At 52.6% G+C, this 14,392-nt stretch overlaps 1 protein-coding gene across 5 annotated transcripts in view; it reads right to left on the reverse strand.

Moving 5' to 3' along the window:
- Window positions 1-14,392, reverse strand: part of HRH2 (histamine receptor H2) — a 53,884-nt gene that overhangs the window by 15,978 nt on the left and 23,514 nt on the right. Inside the window, exons 2-3 of one of the 5 annotated variants that reach the window (XR_004429896.1) lie at window positions 10,717-12,312; window positions 3,684-3,819 (exon numbers count right to left, since the gene is read on the reverse strand). Coding sequence is in view for 4 of the 5 variants with exons in the window: in XM_033180127.1 (XP_033036018.1) it covers window positions 5,288-5,396; window positions 10,717-11,792 (1,185 nt within the window). In the remaining variant the exon portion in view is untranslated. The other 4 variants (XM_033180127.1, XM_033180129.1, XM_033180128.1 and 1 more) reach the window with 4 other exon arrangements.

Here is a 14,392-nt window from a genome sequence, read left to right on the forward strand (position 1 = left end):
CAGGCAGCAATGGCAGGTGAAGGCAGAGACAATTTCTTAAGTCCCAAACAGAAACGGTGGAGAGAGAGTCAATGTGCTTTAGGTTTGCAAGAGCCCCTGTGAGCCATTCCCCACCACCCAGGGTGAAGGGGGCACCACCTGGGCAGTGAGGTGGTAGGCTGAGTTAGATGCTAGGCTGGGCCCTGCTCCCTACTCCCAACACTCTCCTGTTGGGTCAAAACCTGGATGGCAGGGGAGCGGGAGTCACTAGAAAGTGAGTTTGGGGGGTCTGAAAGCACAAAGGCTGTGCTTCACTTCCCATCTAGAAGCTCAGAACAAGGCTGTCTCCGAGGAAGGGGCCCCTGCAGGGGAACAGAAATAGCAGCTAGGAGGCCTCAAGCTGCACCCCAGTTCCTCCTTCCTCTCCTCCAAGGGGCTGCAGGAGATCATTAAAGTCTCCCAGAGCCCACAGTGAGCCTCAGCACATGGCTGAGCCTTGGGGACTGCCTGCTAGGGTGTCCTAGGGGTGGGGACCCATAGCAGAGGCAAACGCCTGCAGGGGGATGTAGCTGGCTTTGGACAGCGCCAGGGAGAGCCCAGGAGCCCGCCAACTATGTTCACGTGGCTGCCATGGATAGAGAAGCTGACAAGACAGGTCTGGAGTGGCCCAGAGAATGCCACTGGGGCCAGACAGCCTCTGGGGACTTACACTAGGGGGATGCAGGTGGGGAGGGGAGAGAAGCCCGTACGGACTGTGTGCCATTTCCAAAGCCACCATGTTTACTACTGGAAGTGGCTGAGCTCCCTGACCTGGAAAATTTCCCTGACCTGGAAAATTTAAGTTTTTCCATCATCTGTGAAGTGGTAGCCTATAAGGTCCCAGAGCAGAATAAAACAAAGTATCTTACACCTGGGCACGTCCAGGTGTGCATGCCAAGCTCCACTACTGGGGCATGGGCACTCACTCAACTGTTCCTTCCCCAGCCCTGGGAGGGAGGCACTGGAATGATCAACCCCATTTTTCAGATAAAGAAGACAGAGTTTGAGAGAGAGGAAGTCACTTGCCCCATGTCAGCCAGCCAGCCAACTGGGGAGGTCAGCCTTCAGAGCTCTGGCAACAGACCGCCGCCATGTCACAGATGTCTTCCCAGTTTGTGAGAGTGTCTCATAAGGGACGAGTGAATGGCGGAGACAGCAGGAAACTCAGCAGCCACAAAAGGGAGAGACTTGCAGCCTGCTCAGGAACGAACACCAGGTGGAACAAAAGCAGGGCAGAACAAGCGCGTGTGCATCCTCTTACCACCATGATATTAAGGCCGTGTCTGCACCCAGACCACAATGGGAAGGGAGCGTAGAGCTGTGACTTCAGGGACTAGGAAGGATGGCAACAGACATGGGGTTCTCTATGACTTTCCATTTTATCTTCCATTTTCACAGTAAGTTTTAAAACTGTGTCTCCAGATTCAGCATGAGAAGGAGAAGTTCCCTGAATCCTCTGGGCATTGGGGACAGCCCTGGCACCCATCCTGACAGTCTGTACCTGGGTGACAAAGGGATGTGGTCAGTCCTCACATGAGGAGGGACTGAGTGTCCTCCATGGACCTGCGACCTCCCGTCTGTGAGGCCCTTGCTACCTTCTGCAGCTTTCTGCATGGATCAGAGACAGGAGAAGCAGGCAGACTGATGGCTGTGTAGCACCATCTGCCAGTTTGGGGCAGTCGGGACCACCTCGACTTCCTATCTCCAGGCAGGGCGGGGAGGGAATGGTCCTCCTACCCCAGGAGAGCCTCAAGGGCTGTGTACACCCTGCAATGCAGGCACACCCCCTTCCACTCTCTGAATGCTCTGCCACAAACAGCCACTGTGAGTGTAATGAACACCCCAAAACAGGGAGCCCTGTGACTCACCACTGCTGCTTCAGGGACAGGGACAGCTGCCAGAATGCTTAGCTCTCTTTTACAGATGGGGAAATTGGGACTCAAGAGAGGGATGCAAACTCTCCAAGCTCACACAGCCAATCTGTGGCAGGGAATGAGGAAGTCTGGTCTGGTCTTCTGTCCCCATGGCTGGGGCTCTCTCAGCAGTCCCGCCCTGTGCCCAGCCTGCACCCCCACCTGCCCCTGACTCCCGAACTGGCAACTCAAGTCGTGACAAGGACACGCTTTACTGAATTTGCCTCCACACTTCGAGAGACTCATTAGTATGAAAAACATGTTCCTCACCACCCTTGCCAGAAGATTCTTGACACAACACAGTTGGGGGGTTGGCATGCACTCTCCGTTGTTAAGTATTTATATATAGTTAGTGTTGGAATGGTCCCCGGATACCGATCCAAGTCTCCCGTTTTCAGATGGGGGGTACCAGGCTTAGGGTCAGGACCCCCCTGGAACAATTCAGTAGCACAGCTGAGACATGCATCCACAGAGCCTGCCCTGAACTTTCCAGCTGCTCCTTGGCAAATGGGCCATGGGGAAAATAAATAAATAAAGGCTGCCACTTACTAAGCATTTGCTCTGTGCCAGGTGCTTTGCATAAATCGATGCTAAATCTTATCCTAGTTCTCTCAGGGAGGCATTTTTATTCCCATTTTACAGATGAGCATGCTGAGACTCAGAGAGGGCAAGGCACCTGCCCAAGGTCACACAGCCAGGGGCTGGAAATGACACACATTTCTTCCCCCATGCCAGGGCTGGCAAACGATAGCCCACAGGCAAATTGAGCCCACCACCTGTTTTTGTTGAAATGGTTGAAAAATAATAGAATAACATTTTGTGACCCTGTGAAAATGATATGCAGCTCAAATTTTTGTGTTCACAAATACAGTGTTATGAGAACACAGCCATCTCCATCCATTTGTGTACGGTCTGTGGCTGCTTTCACCCTACAAGGGCAGAGCTGCGGCACTGCAACAGGGATCAAATGGGCTGCACAGCCTAAAATATTTGCTATCTGGCCCTTTGCAGCAAAAGCTTTCTGACCCCTGCCTTTTGCTGGGCTGTCTCCTGAAGGGTCTGGAAAGTATGCAGCCCCCATACGGTTGTGCAGGCCGTTCTCTGCACAAAGGCATCAGGTGAAGGGGGCAAGGGCCTGCAACAAGCACTTCCTCTGCTTGCCAGGCTGTGCACCCCGGGCCGGGTCCCCTGGAGGAAGGGTCTTTTCCTCATTTGTTCGCCTTTCTGTGCTTTTTTTTTTGGGGGGGGGGGATGGAGTTTGGCTCTGTCACCCAGGCTGCAGTGCACTGCAACTTCCACCTCCCAGGTTCAAGCGATTCTCCTGCTTCAGCCTCCCAAGCAGCTGGGATTACAGGCACGCACCACCACTCCCAGCTAATTTTTGTATTTTTAGTAGAGATGCGGTTTCACCATGTTGGTCAGGCTGGTCTCAAACTCCTGACCTTAGGTGGTCCACCGCTTCAGCCTCCCAAACCGCCAGTATTACAGGCGTGAGCCACCACGCCCAGCCGCCATGCTCCTTCTTAAGGGTACAAATGTACTAGCAGTGGCCCCGAAGGCATGGTGCCCCTTCCCACCCCATCTCCGTCCCTGGGAAGGTAGCACCTTCAGACCAGCTCAGAGGGAGCCAGGAGGTGTAGATCAGGGTAAAGGCAGGGCAGAGGAGGGGAAGGAGGGGTTCACAGGTAGAAGCCAGAGTCTCCAGATGGCTTCCAGTCACCATCCCCAGACCCATGTAGGAAGGTTCTCTACCTTTCAGTGACTCCTGGGGGGCCACGATTTATTCTCCTTGACTTTTGAGGCTGTAAAGGGCTTCCCACCTCCTCTCTGCTCTCCTTCCCCTGACTTCCTCTCCAGGAGTGGGAGGGGCTTTCACTCCCCAAACTCTCTGAAGAGACAGAAGAGGAAGAGGATTAACTGTGTGCTGGCACCGTTGCTCCACGTGGCTGCTGTGCAGAAGTGCAGGCCCTGAGAAGCTGGGCGGGCAGGGATTTGGGCCCCGACGGCCCACGGTGCAGCCTCGAGCTCTCCACCCAGGGCCTGCAGAGGCCACGAGCCGCCCTAAAGCCCGAACACTTGGGAAAGGAAAAATGGGCCCTTGGAGGGAAGAAAGGGAAGGAAAGAAGAAACAGGGGAAGGAAAAATCACAGCAAAAAGGATGGAAGAAAGAGGCAAAGGAAGAAAAGGCGGAAAATAAAGATAGCACCGTGGCAATGTTACACTAAGTGAGGGAGCCAGGCACAGAAGAGCACCTGTTCCATGAAATGTCACACAGGCAGGTCCAGAGAGGCCAAAAGCAGACGCATGGCCACCTCGGGGTGAAGGTGCAGGGAGTGGAGCGCAGGGAGGGTGGGGATCAGCTCCCAGGTGCAGGGTTTCTTTTGGGGGTGGTGAAATGTTCCAAAATGGATTGTGATTGTAGATGCACAACTCCATGCATATACTAGAAACCACTGAACTGTCCACTTCAAACAGGTGAATTCTATAATATATCAAATGTAGCTTGAAAAAAACTTACAATAAAATGGAAAGAAAGAAAAAGGCAGGCAGGCAGACAGACAGGAATAAGAAAATGAGATGGATGGTGAAGAAGGAAAATTCTCATTCGCTGAAGTAGCTGTCACATGCCAGGAATTATGCTAAATGTCTGTGCCCTTTACACCTTTTCTGACTTTTCCAAGTAAGTCTGATGATTATCAGCATTTTACTGTAAAGAAGCTGCAGCTCAGACTGGAGAGTGACTTGCCCGAGGTCATCAAACCAGTAAGTGGTGGGGCCATGATTCATACCAGGCAGACTCACCCTCCAGCACCCCAGGAGAGCACCCCCAGCAGCTGTGAGACAGGGATCTAGCTTCACAAGGCAGCCAGAAGGTTCCCGAGTGGCGGGGCCAGCCGGGGCCCCTGACTGTGGCGTGAGCTGCCCTGGGCGTAATGCAAAGGGCACTCATAGAGGCCGGGCAGGAACACTGAAACCACGTGCTAAAGGGAGCATTTCAGTAGAGCTGAATGTATAAGTGAACAAGCTGGGGCTCTTGAAGGGGTGAACACATTCAGGCCCTTAAGGAAACTTATCTTCTGGGCAACAGCTCTTCTTGAGACGTGTGTGTATCAGACACGTGGTTGCAGCCTCATCTTCTGAGATTGGATTTGGAGCAAAAGATAAAGTCAGTCTTGCTCCTCAAGCTGTGCCCCTGACTTCTGGCCAAACCAGGACATGCCGTGGCGATGCTGTGGACGCAGCCCAGGTTGTTGGGAACTCCGGATTCCAATCCTGACTCAGAGCTCGCTGTCTATGCTATTGGCCAGAAGTCGCACCACCTTCCCGGGTTCATCTGTGCTGGAGCTGGAGAGGGGTTAGGCTGTTCCCACCCCGCGGTTCTGTGATTCAGAGCTGGTGCTGGGTTCTGCCAGGAAGCCTGCCCCGATGCCAGTATTTGCAGGGAGGCTTTTTGTGCCATCCAAGCTAAAAAGGGGAACCAGGAATCTCTGAGTTCTTATGAGGTTTCTGGAACTTCTCTCTTAGAGACGTGGTTTCCTGATCTCTACAGTGGGGGTGGGTTCACTTCTCAGGGTTCTTGGGGGCCTATCACAAGACATTCACTCATTCCTTTATTCAACCAGCAATATTCCTGGGCCTGTTCTGTGCCAGGCACAGTGCCATGTGTTAGGGTCCAGTAGTGAACAACACAGACAGGGGCCTGTCCTATGGAGCTTACGGTCTAGGGGGAACAGACGTTAAACCAGTAGGGTAAGTCAAGAGGGGGAAGAAGAGGGTCTGGGCTGAGGAGAGCCTGCGTGGGGTTAGACACCATGTGGGCTGAGGGGAGCCAGAGGGGAGGAGAGGAGGTCGTGGCAGGGCAGGGCCTTGGAGATGGGAATAAGAATTTGCTGTTTTACTCTAAGCAATAGGAGAAGTGGAGTATAATCCAACTTATGCCTGAAAACCTCAGAGGGAAGGAAAGCAAATTCAGGGAGCCAGTCAGGGGCCAGCTGGGATGCTGAGCTGATGGGGGGACAGAAGAAGAGCTGGAAGGATTGCGGAGGCACCAGCTGTGACTCCAGCCCTCCAGGCATCAGGAGTACTGAAGCCACAGGCACAGGCACAGGCCCAGGGACTGTGTAGGCATGAGGACGGGCCACGCCCGGAGACTGTGATAGCCCAGGTGCTAATGAATATTATCTCCCGCCTTGGGAGATTACCATGAACAAGTGAATGGGTGGGGAAAGGGCTCAAAGAGACCTAGGCAGGGGTCCAGAAACACAGGGTTCTCCTTCCAGCCTCTCCTGAGTTTGCTTCACACCTCAGACAGGTCACTTGCCTCCCTGTGCCTCATTTTCCCCATCTGGTATGTGTAGGGCTAGCACTGAGGTAACAGTCAAAAACAGGGCCAAGTTCAAATCCAGAGAGCATTTCATCCTAGAGTCTAGGCTTTGGGATCAGAGAGACTCGGGCTCAAATTCTAGCTCTGCCACTCATTAAGGCTGGCGGCCCAGGCCAGCTCCTCTGTTTCCGGGAGTCCCCTGCGGGTGGGGGCCACACTGTGAGAATGCCTGCTATAGAGTAACATTCCTATGAGAACAGGGCCTCAGACTTGCTCACTGCTCTACTGCAAACAGTGCTGGCAGGTGGCAAGTCCTTGGTAAATGCTTCTCACTGAGCTCTGGGTGGTTTATTCTGGCTGGGGCAGAGGGTGGTGGATGGGGCCGGGGAGGTGGCAGGAAAGGCAGCAAGATGGTGGGCAGGGACCAAATCAGGATGGGTCAGAGGGTTGGGACTTGTGGGAGGCTGGATAATGGCCCCCAAATGCGTCCACATCCTAATCCCTTGAGAGTGTTACCTTATGCGGCAAAACGGACTCTGCAGATTCGATGACGTTATGAAATGTGAGCTGGGGTTCTAGAGTAGCATGGGTTGGTTACTCAGGCGGGCCTCAGTGCAATTGCAAGTGTCTTTCTAACAAGGAGGTAGAGGGAGAGAGCTGGCTACAGCAGAGCAGAAGGTGACGTGACCTTGGAAGCAAAAGGCTGGAGTGATATGAGAGGGGCCCTAAGCCAAGGCATGCAGGCTAACTACAAGTGGGGAAAGGTAAGGAAAGGGAGGCTCTCTGGAAGCCTTCAGAAGGAACCAGCCCTGCTAACACCTTGATCTCAGACATCTGGCCTTCTGAACTGCAACAGAATAATGTGTGTTATGTTTGGCCACTAGGCTGGTGGGGATTTGTTACGGCAGTCACAGGAAATGGACACAGGGCTACCTATGTGCAGGCGGCCGTGGGAGGCAGAGGAGGGTCCTGAGCAGGGCACTACACTGAGATTCATGATTTAGGGAGCTCACTGTGAGTGATGGAGCAGACAGGGAGCGGCTGGGAGCAGGGGTATCTGAGAGGAGACAGGGGAGAGGTGATGAGGGGTGATGAGGGGCAGATGGTATCTGCCCACAAGGCAGCCAGCAGGTTCTCGAATGGTGGGACCAGCCGGGGCCCCTGACTGTGGGGTGAGCGGCCCTGGGTATGCTGCAAAGAGCACCCGTAGAGGCCGGGCAGGAACGTTGTGGGGTGGCTGCCAGTTGGCCACAGGGAAGGGAGGACCAGCCAGCTTGGCCACTCTATCTTCTGGAGTCACCCCTTGGCCGATGGTGCCCCCACCCCACACAGGGCAGGCTGGCTCAGTTCCCTTTGGAATTCTTGGCTCAGGCAGACAGCCCAGTCTTGGCAGTGATAAGGGCTCTGGGTCAGTGCGGGTTTGTCCCCAGACGGAGAGCTGGAAGGACATGCTATCAGCCAGCAGGGAAACTGGGAGCCGAGCTTATCGAGGGACACACGAGGCCCTGATTGCCCTGGCAGTCTTGGTGGGAGTATCAACCTCTGGCTGTTCTTAGCTACCTCCACCCTCCATGCCCTCAACCATGGTGTGGGGCCCTCTGACTGGCTCCCCAGCCCTTCTCTGCCAAAGCCCTCTGCCCCTGCACCACTGGAGGACAGACCACAGCTGTGCTCTCCAGGAGCATGGGCCCTGGACTTGGCTCTGGCCCTGCCTCCATGGCTGCATGCATGACCCTGGCAGGCAGCACCTCTCTGCTGGCCTTGCTTTCTTCACAGCCCCTCACCCAGGGTGCCGGCAAGGATCAGAACTGGAGATGGACACTCATACCCTGCAGCATGCCGGGCACCCAGAGGACAGTCTATGGCAGGTGCTGCTATTTCTGTTGTTGCTCAGATCGCAATTTTGGGTTGTGTCCCTTGGGGCAGTTTACTTGACTTCTGTGAGCCTCAGTTTTCCCATCTGTAAAGTGGAGATTAAGCAAGTCCCTGCTTCACAGGGTTGTGTGGAGGATGAAGTGAGGCCCTGAGTCTCAAGGGTCCAGTCCTGCCTTGGATGAAAGGGCCTTTCTCATTTGCATTTAAAAGCTCAGAGGTCTACTCTCTGGGATGGGCTCCTTGGCCCACATGCCAGCCCCATCCGGGCTTCAATCCTTGGCATGTGTGGCTCTGAATCTGACCAGTCAGCTTCTTAACTAGACCATGAGCAATTGCAGGTGGCCGAGGGTGGCAGGGGGTGGGAGATGCTCTATCTCACTTCGTGCCCTTAGCACTTGGTGCAGGGGTGGGAGTAGGATGCCCCCGAGGAACAATGAATGCCTGGAAACAATGTCAGACATCGAAAAGGGGCCAGCAGTGGGTGCTCAATGAATGTTAGCTATTGTTGTTAAGTGCTTATTGAATGAAGAGGTTCCCTTAAGGACTCCACTGAAAAGGCGGCTTATTAACCCAGGGCTCCAACAGGTAACGGCAAACACAAAGTGATACACAAGACTAAACCCAGGAGCGGCAACCACCTTCTAGCTGAACCACATCCCCGTATTTTTTTCTTTTTTAAGCTTTGTGAACTGAGTAGGCTCTGCACTCCAGCTGCCTCCTGAATAAGAGATTGCGCAAGGGTATGGTAGGTAGGCGTTTTGCCCATCATGACTGGAAGCGGAAGTTTCCAGGTGTGCACTTGGAGGGTGGATTTGAGGGGCAGGGTCCAGGGCCTGAGGCCACAGTTCAATGCAGGAGCAATAGGCTTGCTTCAGATGGACAGTGGTGAGGGAGCAGAGGGCCCCAGATCCAAGTCTATGGAGGGACACTCCACCCCTGGGAATGGAGGTGGCAGCTACAAGGACCAGAGGGACTATGCAGGGGTCTCACTAGGCAGTTTTGCCCCCACAGCTCCAGAACCTGGAACCCTTGTTGGTGGGTCTGCAGTATCCACGCAAGCTTTTCTTGAATCTGATGCTCAGTGCTCCAGCGTGGACTTATGTCCTGTTGGGAGATGACAGAGCATGTTTGTGTCCCTTCGCTCGCGTGAGCTTCAGGCAACTCTGGAAGGCAAGTAGGAAGCCCAGTGAGGGTAGATCAACTGTCTATGAGATGAGGAAACCGAGGCCTGAGATGGGGAGGAACTTGCTCAGGATACAAGGTGAGTGCCGGCAGAGCTGAGACCAGGGCTGTGCCACTGATTTTCCATAACTTCATCACCATAAACCCAAAAAAATCTCATTTCTACATCCCCAGTATTCATCATAATTCCTGGCATGTGGTGGGAATTGGATGAATGTTTGCAAATGAATGAATGAACAAATGAACAAACAGATGAATGAAAGGGTCAGTTCCACAGACCAGCATCCTGGAAGGCAAAGCCATGGTCTATGGGAAGAGAAAGGAAAGTAACATTTATTGAGCAACTTCTACGTGCCAGGTATCCTCTGAGCATCCTTTCCTTTGCTCCTCTCAGCAGCGAAAGCCCAGACCAGTAAGCTGCCTCTCCCCACAGTGAGCTTCCTCGGTGCCACTCAGGTCTTTGGTGTGGTTTCCCTTAAGATTCTGCATTGGCTTTGTCACCAGTGAATTTATCCAAATCTCATTCTGATTCTGTGCATCTTTTCTGCCTGGTGCCCTCAGGAGGGGGAATCCTGTGGTCCTCACTCGATCTCCCACACTCTGAACATCCGAGAGTCTGCAAGCTTTTAAGACCTATGGCCTCCTTGATTTTGCCTTCTTCTCTTTCCTCTCTCATGAGTCAGTGCCACAACCCCCTCGTCTACAGTCTCATCCTCTGGTCCACATCTTAGGGGTACCCAGAGCCCTCTTTCCAAAGCATAGATCTGCTTAAGTTACCCTTACCCTTGCTTCTAACTCTTTCACCTTTCCTAAAATCTACAGTATCATGCCCAAACTCAGCCACCTTCAAGGACCCACCTTTCTGACTCCACTGGCCTCTTTCCCCACCAACTTACACACCCCCACGGTAAGAGCTGATGCATAGTAGGTGCTCAATAAATGCTGAACTAAGCTGAGTTTCTCATTTAACCCCACAACAGCCCCATCAAGTGGCAGCGTTGGTGACATGGTGTTTTGAGTGCTATCCTGGAGGGGTTCGTTGAACACTTACGACTCCTTAGTGGCAGTCAGGCTTCAAACATAAGACTCCTAATTGTAAGGACAATGTTGCTAGGAAAAAGGGCTCGTGAGTTCCAAAGTCAGGTGGCCACTCTTCAGGCCCCAGCTGTGCGGTCTTGCCAACTCCTCTGAGAATTTTAATATGCTCCTTTTAAAATGGAGCTAATAAGTTCTCCCTCTGAGGGCCGTTGGGAGGATTAAGCAAGAGGGTGTTTACAAAGTGCTCATGAAGAGTGCCTAGAACAGAAACCAGCACCATCTAAACAGCAGCTCCTTAAATCATTCCCATCAGTAGCATCCCCTCCCGGTGCCCCCATCCTGTGCACCAACGGCTAGGGCTGTTACCTGTCTGTGGCTCCCTGGGGGGCTGTGACTTCTGTCCCACTCCACACCTGGAGCTTCAGGGGTTTCTCTTCCTGTTGCCTGGGTTCTCGGCTTTGGGTCCTGGACAGCTGAGAGGCATTGGACCTCACAGAAGTTTTGTGGGAGTTGCGGTTGGCAAGCCTGCAGCAGAAGAGCTGCTGGTACCCGGTGCGGAAGTCTCTGTTCAGCGCAGCATACAGGATGGGGTTCAGGGCTGAGTTGGCATAGCCCAGCCACAGAACGATGGCTTCTAACACCTCATTGATGGCATCATCCCCTCTCAGCCCACGGTACACAAACGCGGTGAAGTAGGGAAACCAGCAGATGATGAAGGCCCCCATGACGGCGGCCAGTGTCACTGTGGCTTTGTGCTCCCTGATGGTGGCTGCCTTCCAGGAGCTAATGTGATTGATCCTCTTGGCCTGGTCCCGGGCGACCTTGAAGATGCGGTAGTAGGTGATGCACATGATCAGCAGCGGTAGGTAGAAGGTGACCAGCCCATCCACCAGCCCGTACACTTCATTGACCTGGACTTTGCACTTAGAGGTGGTATGATTACCCTTGCTGGTCTCATTCCTGCTGTTCCACCCCAGGTGGATAGACAGGAAGGACAGGGTAATGGAGATGACCCAAATTAAGACCAGAGAGATGGCGACCCGAACCGGGGTGACCAGCACAGGGTACCGCAGTGGGTCCATGACAGCGCAGTACCGGTCGAGGCTGATCATGAAGAGGTTGAGAATGGAGGCTGTGCAGAGCATCACATCCAGGCTGGTGTAGATATTGCAGAAGACCTTGCCAAAGCTCCACTTGCAGGACAGCTGGTAGATGGCAGAGAAGGGCAGCACCAGGAGGCCAAGGAGCAGGTCAGTGACAGCCAAGGACACGATGAAGCAGTTGGTCAGGTTGCGGAGCCGGCGGTTCAAGCCCACGGCCAGACAGACAACCACATTGCCAGCAATGGTGATGAGGATGAGGACCGCAAGGACCACGGTGATGGTGATCTTGCAGGCGGTAGAGTCCAGGCAAAAGGAAGAGGCTGTGCCATTGGGTGCCATGCTGGGACCCTGTAGCTCGGTCCCCTGACCAGGGCCCCTGGCTGCTGCTTCTTCGCTCCCAATGTGACAATTATGCCAACCACTGGACTCCAGGCTCCCAACAGAGCCAAAATGTGTCCAATTTTTTTTTTTTTTTTGGCTGGGGGGTGGGGAAGGCTTCAATGACTGACTCTGGGCTGCTTTTCTAGAAATAAATTAAGCAACACCTTCTAAGGTGTTGGGAATTAATATGAATGAAGAATAGAGAAAAGCAAAGCCTTGAAGCCAGGTTCATGGATCAAACTCCAGTCCTCAGATGAACCCTTGGAGAGCTAGCTTCCTCCCGGGCCTGGGGTAGGTCTCCGCTCCCCAGGTTTTGCATAGAATCCGAGGCACTGTCTGGCGGTGGCTTTGGTGTCATGCAGGATGGGTCATGTGGAGACACAGCTGTATCCCTCTCCATAGCTGGTGCCCACTCCCATCTGCGTGATGGAGTCAAGTATTGGGGATCTCCCTCTCTGGAGTCAGTGGAGGGCAGGAGCTAAAAAGGCAAAGGTTGGATGTTAAGCACCTTGAAACCAGATAGAAAGCATGACCCGATTCAAGATGTATCCTTCTACTAGATCTCAACCTCTTGGCAAGAACCCAGGAAGTAAGGGGCCAGTCTGGATACTTCTCTTTGGGAGGGACTCGGGCAATCAGGATACATAATGGAGAGGTAGAAGGGAGGCAGGATGCAAGGGGCTGGATACTGAGACTTGTGAGAAGAGTTGGAAAAGCTGGAAGTGCTTGTACTGAGAAAAGAAGGATCTAGACACAGACTTTCAGCTCCACTAGAAGAGGGCCTGCATCTGTTTGTTCCTAGTGCCTGGCCCCACAGACAGACATTAAGCATCTGATGAATAAAGGATAAAATGAATGAATGAATAAACAAATGTAACGCATCTCCTCCCCTGAAGTGCTGAGAACAGTATCTGGTGCTGCTGTTTGGCAAAATGTCATCATACTCTAAGGCGGTGGCCGACAAACTTTTTCAGAAAAGGGTCAGGTAATAAACATGTTCTGCCTAGCAGCCTGTGACGGCTCCGCTCTGCCTTTGCAGTGAGAATGCAGCTATGCAGATGACGTGCAGACAGAAGAGTGTGGCTGCACTCCAACAAAACTTCAGTAATGAACACTGAAATTTAAATTTCATATCATTTTCACGTGTCACAAAAATCTCTTTTTGATCTTTTTCCAAAATTTAAAAATGTAAAAACCATTCTTAGCCACAGGCTGTACAAAGCCAGGCAGAGGGCCAGATTTAGTCTGCAGTTCGTCACCTGTCATCCACGCCACCCCTGCTCTGAACACATCTCTAAATCTTACTGGTCTTACTTGGCAGAACACGTGATCCCACATCCAGGTCAGCAGGGACAGAACTCACTCAATCCTTCTAATGGTTGCATAACAGTCTGTGGGGAGGCTCACCATCAATAGGTTTATCCTAACATCCCCATATCACCCTCTCACGGGCATTTGGGTGGTTTCTCCTTCCTCCCTTCCTCCCTTTGCACTATTGAAGTAGTGCAAACACTACTTCAATAAAGTAACTGCATGTGCAATGCCTCTTGATTAAATAAGAGCCCCCGGTCACCAGATAATCTCCAAGGCTCCCTCCCAGTGGTGGCTGTATATGATTCCAACTGGCGAGAAACAAGCTGAGGCCCTGCTCCGCGCCCCGGTCCTTCCCTACCAGCTTCTCCTGGTTTTTCAGAGAGCAGGCAATCTCCTGAGCTCTGAGAGTGTGCAGAAATCGAGTTGACGGCGGAACCTCCTCTCATAAGCAAGCTAATCTCCATAAACATAAATTACGCCTCTCCCAGGCTCTTGCCTGGAGCAGTTTGCAACCTGAATATGAGAAGCATCATTTAATCATAACGATTGTGTTCGTGCAGGGATCAGGGTTCCCGATCACCTTCTGCCACCCTCCCTGGCTCAGCCACCAGTCCTGGCAGCTGAACCTCCGGGTATTATTTTTAGCAGATCTTTTCATTATATAAATAGCCCAAACAGCATGGGTCTCACCGCCACACTTAATTAACTTTGGAGGGGGTAGCAATCAGGGTATTTTTTTTGAGAATCCCTATTTCTCATCAAAATTTTTTCTGACTTACCACAACAGCCGGGTATAGGTATTTTGGCATTAGGCTGACATTTGAGTTATGTTTGGATGAGGGGTCTTCAAATCTGAGTGAACCAGCCTCTCCTATAATTAGAAAATCCTTTCCTTCTCTCCACTCCCGCCCCTCCTTCTCTTCCTCAGTCCTTTTCAACACATATTTCTTTGAAAACCCAGAATGTGTCAGATGCTACTCCAGGTGCTGGGAGGACAGTGATGACCAAAACAGCTGTGAGTCCTTTCTTCATGGAGTTTTCAAAGAAGAACCACTTCTGCTGTATTCCTATTTAAAGCCCAGCTCCCGTAAGTTCTGGTCACCTTTTTCGAGGGCAGGTGATTTTGTACAGCGCTCTGTCTCCCTCCCATCCTCTCCTGTCCCATGTGGGCAGAAGGATTGCCTTAGAGGGCCACGTCATCCCCTTATGGAGCAACCTTCAATGGCTTCTCTTTGCCTGTGAGG

The sequence above is a fragment of the Trachypithecus francoisi genome, unplaced genomic scaffold (assembly GCF_009764315.1).
Source record: "Trachypithecus francoisi isolate TF-2019V2 unplaced genomic scaffold, Tfra_2.0 Lachesis_group2, whole genome shotgun sequence".
NCBI lineage: Eukaryota > Metazoa > Chordata > Mammalia > Primates > Cercopithecidae > Trachypithecus > Trachypithecus francoisi.